General features: G+C 39.6%; 1 protein-coding gene across 1 annotated transcript; it reads right to left on the bottom strand.

Annotated features, from left to right (window-relative positions):
* Window positions 1–829: 829 nt before the first annotated feature.
* On the bottom strand, window positions 830–9,414 carry LOC106586364 (opsin-5). Its single transcript, XM_014173565.2, has 6 exons — window positions 9,232–9,414; window positions 8,016–8,221; window positions 3,038–3,137; window positions 2,776–2,880; window positions 2,193–2,416; window positions 830–1,456 (listed from the first exon to the last, which is right to left on the bottom strand). The coding sequence occupies exons 1-6, from the start codon at window positions 9,392–9,394 to the stop codon at window positions 959–961; spliced, it is 1,296 nt and encodes a 431-aa protein (XP_014029040.2). The 5' UTR covers window positions 9,395–9,414; the 3' UTR covers window positions 830–958.
* Window positions 9,415–10,159: the final 745 nt, after the last annotated feature.

Below are 10,159 nucleotides of genomic sequence, written 5' to 3'. Positions count from 1 at the left end.
TCTGCTTGGGGGGGATGTACATGACTGTGATTGTAATCGAAGAGAATTATCTTGGTAGCTAATGCGGTCGGCATTTGATTGTAAGGAATTTTAGGTCAGGTGAACAAAAGGACTTGAGTTCCTGTATGTTGTTATGATCACACCACGACTCGTTAATCATAAGGCATACACCACCTTCCTTCTTCTTACAAGAGAGATGTTTGTTTCTGTCGGCGCGATGCGTGAAGAAACCAAGTGGCTGTACCGACTCTGATTAATGTGTCCTAAGTGAGCCATGTTTCCGTGAAACAGAGAATGTTACAATCTCTGATGTCTCTCTGGAAGGCAACCCAGAGACTGGACATTGGCGAGTAGTATACTCGTGAGCGATGTGCCCGTCTACGGATCCTGACCAGAAGACTGCTCCATCTGCCCCTTCTGCGGCGCTGTTGTTTTGGGTCGCCTACTGGGATCCGATCCATTGTCCTGGGTGGTGGTCTAAACAGAGGATCTTCTTCGGAAAAGTCGTATTCCTGGTCGTAATGTTGGTAAGTTGACGTTGCTCTTATATCCAATAGTTCTTCCCAGCTGTATGTAATAAGACTTAAGATTTCCTGGGGTAGGAATGCAAGAAATAATACATTAAAAAAATAATAATACTGCATAGTTTCCTAAGAATGCAAAGCGAGGCGACCATCTCCGTTGTCTTCTCCTGTTTGCTAATGGGGTTGAATTATTATGTTGGACAGGAATTTATTTTAAGAGTGACAGAATGAGTATTGATATTGAAAACATCTTTCAACTTGTTCACTTTGAATAGAACGTTTTATTCACAAGTATATACACAATTAATTAAGAAAATAACAAATTGCATCAACAGGTATGCATACTTACACGAATCAAAGGCCATTTGATTTGTGTAAGTAAATTCCCATGTGTTTTTAAATAAAAAGTAACACAAAAAACAAACGTATTGTTCTTAGAGTCTGTCGCATTCCCACTCTGGCCCATCAGACAGATGGGGCACTTCGATAAAGAACATCTCCTTGTTGGCGGGAGGAGGAGGAGTACAGGGGGGGCTCCCCACTCCCGAATCTGGGCTTGAGGCCGCCTTAATCGCCGTGAGCGGATACGGATTTCCAGGGGCATACATCATCTCCTTCTGGTGATGAGGAGGTGCTTTGAGTCCATTGCCTCTTCCAGAGCCCTGGTGAGCATCGCCTTTCGGCTTAAAATGCTTGAGCTTGATCGTGTCCTTGCCATCGCCGGTGCAGGGCAGCAAGATGGCGACGTCCTTGCGGAACTTGGAGCTGAGGCCGAAGTAGATGAGCGGGTTGTAGAAGCTGGCCGACTTGGCAAAGAGGCGGGTGAAGATGCTGGTGAGGCTGGGTACGTGGAAGCCACAGGCCGACCACATGGAGACAACGGCGTACGGCGACCACGCCAGTATGAATGCTGTGCAGATGACAATGGATACCTGGGAGAAAACAAAAGTTAGGATGACCGTTAAATCATAACCCATCGTTTAACGCTTGGTCTATATGTAGTATTGTTTGTACATCTGCATTGTTTTGGACTCTGACACATGCTCACTCTAATATATCTACTCTGGATTGTTTATTGGACTCACTCTGTCATTTCTTGATTTCTTGTTTAGATTTTTGTATTGAATCTGCAAAATATATTTATTTTTACACCTTTTTCCTCCCCAATTTCGTGGTATCCAATTGATAGTTACAGTCTTGTCCCATCGCTGCAACTCCCATACGGACTCAGGAGAGGCGAAGGTCGAAAGCCATGCATCCTCCGAAACACAACCCAGCCAAGCTTCTTGACACAATGACCGCTTAACCCGGAAGCCAGCTGCACCAATGTGTCAGGACTCGGGTTGTGTTTGTGCATTGCGTCCAGCCCGCCACAGGAGTCGCTAGTGCACGATGGGACAAGAACATCCCTGCCGGGCCAAACCCTCCCTTAACCCAGACGACGCTGGGCCAATTGTGCACCGCCCCATGGGTCTCACGGTCGCGGCCGGCTGCGACAGAGCCTGGATGCAGTGCCTAGGACCACTGCGCCACTCGGGAGGCCATTTGTGAGACACTCTACTGCACTCTTGGAGCTAGTAACATAAGCATTTCGCTGCACCTGCTGATAACACCTGCAAATCTTTGTACATGGCCAATAAACGTTGATTTGATTTGAATCCTACTCACAACGGTGACGTCCCTTTCAATCTTTCTCTGCCTTTCGGTCAGGTCTCCCTCAGTGGCCATGGCGTTGCCTCTCTTCACTGTGTTGATGATGGACACGTAGGTGAAGAGCATGACCAGCACGGGGATGAAGAAGCAGAATATGAGGATGGAGATGATGTAGGACTTGTAGACGGTGGAGTAGTTGGCTTTGGCCCAGTTGATTTCACACGTTCCATAACCACGATCTAAAAGGAGGAGATTGAGATAACCTTCATGTGTTTGTATGTTGTCATTTTTTAAATATTTGTTCAGGTGAAGATTGTTTAAAATGTAAGAATTACCTATATTTTGGCCCTTCGAAAAGTCAGGGTAAGTGTGACAAAAGGTCCACATATGTCAAAATGTGGTCAGTTCTCGTTTAAAGATTGTCTTCTGCTAATGTTTTAGATAGCAACTTGCTTTAGTGCTATTATTTGTTTGTCGTCATTGTGCACATACAAATCTTGAAAATGTTGCCCCACCAGAATGTTACAAGAACATAACACAAGTAAGTGCCCCTGTATCAAATAGTATGTCACATGATTACTAGCCATGTTTATCTCACCTGTGTAACTCCCCCAGCCCAGAAGGGGCGCTCCCGACCAGAACACAGCCCCCAACCAGATGAATATTAGGCACATGCCTATGCTTGTGTTGGTTATGCAGTGAGCTAGGTAAAGGAAAAGAGTTGAAAGTTAAAAGAAAGGCTCCCACAAGAACATTGTATCTGACCAGAACATCTAGCCTACAGCCTGCATTTTTCTTCCAACTTTATTGGAATTATTGAGATGAAGATTAAAGGTTAAGGTTGTGTCACAGTGTCTTACCTTTACCCGGATGGCATCCCTTGATGTATCTTGTGACACTGATGACAGTCAAAGTATTGATGCTGCTGAGGCCGAAGACCAAGGTGAAGAAGCCGTCCACCTGGGAAAGACCAACAAAACTGTTAGGGATGCTTAGAGGGGGAAGGTGTAGGGAAGAGAATCTCAAAACAAATACAGTAGAAAAAAACAGACATCCACTGTTCTTGCAGAAGTTGAAGGACTCCAATCACTCAGAAGATTAAGTTGAAAGCAATTATCCTGCTGTTGAATACTTGTTTGGGTTCACGTACTTAACAAATCCATCACTAACCAATTACTGATTTTGTGTGAATTGGGCTCCTTTCTACTTTGCCAAATCCTTCTCCTGGTTGTTCAGTTTTCAGTTCACCAGACTGGACACTTTTATATAGCCAGAACACAGAAGAGCTAATCTAGCTACATTAAATGGAGTTAAAGATCAGTCCATCACAGCTATGGTCAGCAGTGGTGAGTATGTCTGATCAAGATCGACAGCTTCTATCAAATTAATAACTTCAACTTCTCTTCCTAGTAGAGACAGGAGCCAATGTACTTTGACTGATCAGATTACTTAATCTAATCTAATATATTTACATCTAAGCCCCATTCACTTTTGCCTCACGGTCAGATACACTTTGGAGGACAATGCATATGTCTATTGGAGGAAAAACCTTGGACCATAATTTCAAAAACACTGGTGGGATGCTTCAAGCAACATAGCATTTCCTGCAAATGGGGTTTCTCCATAATTGGAAACAGACCTGGGTTCAAATGCTATTTCAAATATTTAAATTTATTTTACTTACATCTGAAGTAAGTATTCAGATATATTTTATTTGAAAAGGCAAGTAGTTTAATATTTTAATGTGTTTGGAAATACACTTGGAAAGTATTTGAAAATACTCTCAAATACAATTTGGTAGATTTGGCTTTTATAAATAACAATTCAAATACGTCAATAAAAGTACTTGTTTTGGGCTGTGTATTAAAAAACGAAAATATTTTTTCTGTGTATTTTAAATACCAAATACTCAAATACACATGTAGGTCTGGTTGGAAAGTAGTTACATGCCAGAGTTCATGTCCCATCATGCATTTTACTTGCTCCTTATTAGGGTAAGCAAACCCATTAAGCTCACGTACCCATTAAACTCACTTCCAATTCTGGATTAAAAATAAATAAATAAATACATTTCCTGCTGTTTAATGTTTCAACCAATTAATCTGATTGTTATTTCCATACCAGTTTTTATTCTAAGACAATCAGATGTTTTATTATTAAGTTATTGACAGCTACATGTATGTGTAAGTTCAAAACTGCAAAAAAACTTTGGTGTGGAGGTGACTCTTGATACACCTTTTTTTGTTTACATTTTCTGTACCTTCTCAGATAAGTGATCACACTTCATGTAAAATTAAGATATTAATGTGTTGATATATGATAGCATACCACATAGGTATTAATGACTATTTCTTGCCAATTGAAAATATGGGTTTTTCATGCAACCAGTCGTACCGCATATCAGTCAATACAGTAGCAACATAACTTGGTGAACCACAACAATATAATAGATCTTAAGCACTCACAGCTCACCTTTTTTAACGCATTTAGTCTTATTTTACTGTTAAATGAACCTTGCATTGTTATACATGGTTGTCTTTTTTGTAAATTTGACATTTATCTCAGGTGGGCTTGAAGGCTACAGTAGCACAAAAATCACTCGCTCTATACAGAGTGTAAATTAAAATAATATTGTTCAATATGATCAATACTAAAGTCACATATTATTGTAGTCTATAGTGTATATTTATACCCCAAACCATTTGTTTCCAAATATTTTATGACTGAACTTTGCTATTCAGTCTTTTTTTTTTTTAACCATAAATCACTGTTCCAATTAATCCCAGTAGCCTGGTTCGCATTGAAACACATGGAGAGTGTGTGTTGATAACCCTAATATTCAATGAACCTGACCATAGGTGTTTTTTCTTCAGATTTATTTTCATTCAAATAGTCAAACTACATTTATGCATCTTATGCATCTATTCATGGTTTTGTTTACCAAGATTAAAAACAATTAAGAAAAATTAAATGCCTCTGTACTCTCTCCAAGACGTTTGGAGTGGATAGATAGTCATTGATGCAGAGAGAGAAGAATAAGATCAGATTGAAGGATATCAGGGATGGAAGACCTAGAAATATTGGACAAAAATGGAAACAAATGAGGGACAAGAAGATGACTATTGGATGACTACTTATGCAGTTAGAGCCAGGCGCGTTGTCATATTGTCCATCATTCATCCAGGTTTTTCTATATTTGGGTTCACCACATGTACCTTTGTAATACAACAGTAGAGAGGGACATTTTAAACTGTCTTCACACAGATTTAGGAAGACAAGTTGAACTAACGAACAAGAATAAGACTATAGCAAATGTGAACCAGCTTTCAGATAATTCATTAAAAGTTGTTTGTGTTATGGTCTTTGTGCTTGGCGTCTTATCCACAGAGGGCCGGCGAGAGTGCATGTTTTTGTTCTAACCAAGCAGTATCACTGACTCAACTTATCAAGTCTTGGTTGAAGTCTATGATTAGTTGATTTGTCGAATCAGGTGTGTACCGGTTGGCATGAATAAAAGCCATGGGCCCACATTGTTCTCTGCGGATACGATTGGACACCCACTTTTATGAGCACTACACTATAATTTAAGTTTACATAAGATATGTCAGTTTGTAAGTTTTCAGCATTAGGAAATATATTTCAATTTATTATTTTACAGGTGGTGTAACGGCTGTCGTAGAGAGGGGACCAAAGCGCAGCGTGTTGATTGATCATGATGAATATTTATTTTAACTCAGAACACTAAAGAAAAAATAACAAAGCGAAAACAAAAGCGCACAGTTCTGTCAGGTACATAAACTAAACAGAAGACAACTACCCACAAACACAGGTGGAAAAAAACCCTACTTAAGTATGATCTCCAATTAGAGACAACGAGGACCAGCTGCCTCTAATTGGAGATCATCCCAACAAACAAAAAAACATAGAAATAGAAAAACTAGAACCTAAACATAGATATACAAAACATAGAAAAACACAAAACACCCCCTGTCACGCCCTGACCTACTCTACCATAGAAAATAACATCTTACTATGGTCAGGATGTGACAGGTGGGCTTATTTGGAACACCCATGGGCTTAAAGGGTACATTTAGTACCCATTAAACCCAGTCCGGACTTTCCACATATTTTATCAAATATTTTTATCTTATATAAACAAATGGTGTAAATCAAGTCATACAATTTCACATGAGAGATTAATCGTTCATATTATCTCCACTTTTCTTACAACAATTAGGGCAAAGTATATGTTAGAAATGTCTAAACTTAGATTTTGGTGGGCTTAATAGGGATACTTATCCTATAGTCCGCAATCTCATCTTTGACAACTCTCTCACCTTACTCTGACCCAGACATTCTATAATCAAGCTTTCAATGTCTGCTGACCTCAGGACCACTTTTCTTTATCAGAAGAAAGTCTCCTCATCTGTCCTCTCTGCCCTACTTCATGTTTTTTTATCTCAGTCTTTTTAAAATCATTTCTGTCTCTCCTCTTAGTTCGTTTTCATTTGGATGTTTTCATATTGTTTTTAGCATTGGCCAATAGTAAATGAAAAGATTATTGTTCAGTGTTAGTTGGACATTATGCAACTACGATTTGTCCCAAACAAGCAGTAACACCTGCTTGGGGAAATAACTGTAATTAACATTAAAACACCACACACACACACACACACACACACACACACACACACACACACACACACACACACACTGTTGTTGTTTTAACACGTTTGATAAAAATAGAACACGGATAACATTGTAATTTCACAGACATATTCATTTTTTTTAAGGTGGCATTTTCTCACATTGTGCACTAAAACAAAAACCCATGTGTTAAATTGATTGATAGGCTTGAACTAAAATGTATATTTTCAAGAGGCCCCAATAAAACAAGGTAATGGATATTGCCCGTCAATCACGTGTAAGCAAGGACCCAGACATTACAGGACACCTTAATGATATTAGCCCTTGCGCAAATCACACTTCCTCTTTTATCAAATGCTATAACCATGTACCAAACCTTAACCATCCATCTATGTTTGGCTGTTGATGTGGCAAAAGCATTCTTATTCCCCCCCAAGATAGTGTTAAAATTATATTACTTCAGGTACAGCCTACAGACCTTTTCTCCTGTGCTGTAGTTAGCAATATAAGGCCTTTGTGACACCTTGTAAAACCAACCTCGCTTTTTCCAGGTGACTCATCGTCATCACTTAAAGTGATGAATGTGCCAACACGCTACTTTTTATTGAATTAATGATCAACTGTCCGAAGCACCCATTGTTAATATTCTATTCGTACCCAAGCTAATAATATAAAGGACCATCCTCCCCCAAAGAACCATCGTAGTGTAGTGAATATAATGATCTGTTGCAACACATTTCTATGCTTTATCCATTGTATTATGTTTACTTAGTCTTCCATTCGGAGTGGACCATTGATATTCTTAACTAGGCAATTAACAGGAAACGACAAAGAGCTGGCAATAGAAACTAAGCCATAGAGCAGTGTTTTTGCAAATCGGCAATCGTAAAGGTAAGTTGTCTTGTTTGTGTATTTGACATTTGTGTAGAGGATGGCGAAGTTAGCATCTCACAGTGACATCACCTTCCAGGAGACCTGAACTACTAAAGTCCTGTCCAATCATGCCATGTTTTATGGGATAGCGGTAATGTCTGTCTTGTGAGTATTGCAGTGAGTATAGTATCAGATCCTGCAGTAGGATGGCACATGCTACACATGCAACACATTACCATTCACATACAATACAAATTTGAAGCATCTCACTTCTCAAAACCACTTTTCCCCCTCCAACCAGATACCCTCATTGCCTACCTGACATGTCCAGATCGAGGTAACCAGGTATCCGTTGTCCCGGAACACATTGAAGATCTCCAGGATCCCTCGGGAGTAGCCGAAGACGGAAATACTGGCGTCGGAGATGGCCAGGTTAAAGGTGAGATAGTCCGTGGGCTGCAGCGACGCACGCTGCTTGTACAGGACGAAGATCACAATACTGTTGCCAAACCACGACAGCCAACCTGACGAGGGGAAAAAAAACATTGACATACTAACTGATTGGCTTTATATAGCTCTTTTCCAGAAGCTAAAAACACTACATAGAGGGAAACTCACCCCATCTCTTACCAGTGTGTCCCAAACTACCTATGAGCAAAGGCCTTGTCAGTTTTGTGAAATGTAATGGAATTGTAGTCACACCATACAAAATGCAGCTCATAAAGCTGCATGATGCATTGAGGTGACAAAGTGCCTCATCTGTGATTTAAACCTACTGAACTTCTCTTTAAACATTGCATATTCAAAAACAAAAATTAGCATAAATCTTCCTTCATGAAATTTCCTTTAGAGCTAATTGTAGGTATTTACAGGATAGGTAGCCTACCTATCCTGTAAATAAAATTACAGTCACCCTATTGATTTCAAAAGTCAGGATCAATTTAAATAAATGTAAATACATTTGCACCAAATAACAAGTAATTACACGTCTTTCTGCCCTCTCTTAAAGAACACCAGACTGGCTGGCTGTCATTCTTTCTTGATTGACGATTTCCACGGCGTAGACAGGATCTGAATGGCTGCAGGATTCACCCCTCTTTGTCCTGGGCTACTTATAGCACCAAACCCACTAACCGTTGCCCATACACTACACTGACAGTAACAGTAGTATAACAACTGCAATAACAAAGGTTTCTGGTATTGGTGATTTGTATTCTGCAGTGCAATCGAACTCTTCATCCAATTGTTGTTTATTGCGATATCAAAATATAGTAAAAAAAAGAAGAACAAGATAAATGTAGACTACTCTCTGGATTATTTTTTTGTAAATTAGTACAAACTACTGTCATTCATCTTACCCTAATGTTTAGGTAATAAAATAACAATTATGAAGTGGTAAACTAGCCATTAGTGACATATTTCCAGATGTTTTGCCATGAAAGCAAAACTAAATAAAGTATTTGCATCATAAAAGCAAAGCTACATTTTAAAAACGAAATTACATTCCAACAACTACATATGCAAGTTCTCCCACCTAGCACCAGCAGGTATACTCCTATAATGGTCTCCCCTTGATCCGAGAAAGGAGGGTCTTTATTCGACATGGTAAAATTGTTATTCCTCCATGGAATGTTAGCCACTTGAAAACCATTATTGGCTGACATTTTGTTGTCCGAACGTTCCAGCTGCCGAGACATACACGGAGCTGCGCGCTCTCTACTTGCTAAGACACAAAGGTGCTTCCTCTGAGTAAACACTTGACCCGCTCCTCTTTCCCTAAATCCAGTCTAAAAATATTCTTCGGCTCACAGTGTTGTCTGAGAGGGATGACGTGTACTTAGCTAATCCCAATTATACCCCGAGATTGATACCCCGCGGTGGGAAATCACTTGTTGTTTCTGACTTGAGCTATGTCGTTTTGTCCTCGAGGAAATTGATATGCAACTGAGGAAACGTCAGTGTGTTATTGTATTTGGGTGAAGTTGTAGGCTAAGCACAAGTTGTTGTGGCTTTCATTTACTACATGATTAACTCAATTTAATAAAGCCCAGTGTATAATGAAAAATATGAGTAGAGTAGCCAGCCTACACGTTTTACAGGGACGCGCTGCTGTCAAATTGAGAGCAAGTCAGCGACTACAGACAGGGACTCCCATGTAGCCTAAAACCGCTGTCCACGGTGCTGAAAATGAGAGCGCTTGCAAAGAATTAATTAGGCTTTTACTTGTCTAAATAGTCTAAATACGTTGTTGCAGTGGCTGAGTCAAATCAATGATATCAGATCAATTAGACCTACATTTCTTCATATTAACCAACTTTTTGACTTGTATCTATTATTAAGTTTACTTACGGCATCGGACAAAATTATTTTAGGCATCTTAAATTTACCTTTTCGCCTTTAGAAAATGTATTTCAAAGTAAATGCTTCAATCTAAAACAAATGGATTAAAGCTGCCAATAATA

This window comes from Salmo salar, chromosome ssa02, assembly GCF_905237065.1.
Source record: "Salmo salar chromosome ssa02, Ssal_v3.1, whole genome shotgun sequence".
In the NCBI taxonomy this organism is placed as follows: Eukaryota; Metazoa; Chordata; class Actinopteri; order Salmoniformes; family Salmonidae; genus Salmo; species Salmo salar.
Note: the sequence above shows the minus strand (reverse complement) of the source record. Positions and strands in the feature narration are given on the sequence as shown.

Coding starts and splice junctions, on each gene's coding strand:
- LOC106586364 (XM_014173565.2), bottom strand. CDS start 9,394: ATGTCTCGGCAGCTGGAACGTTCGGACAACAAAATGTCAGCCAATAAT. Junction 2,417..2,775: donor GGGCTGGGGGAGTTACACAG/GTGAGATAAACA, acceptor TCCTCCTTTTAG/ATCGTGGTTATGGAACGTGT. Junction 1,457..2,192: donor TTGAAAGGGACGTCACCGTT/GTGAGTAGGATT, acceptor GTTTTCTCCCAG/GTATCCATTGTCATCTGCAC.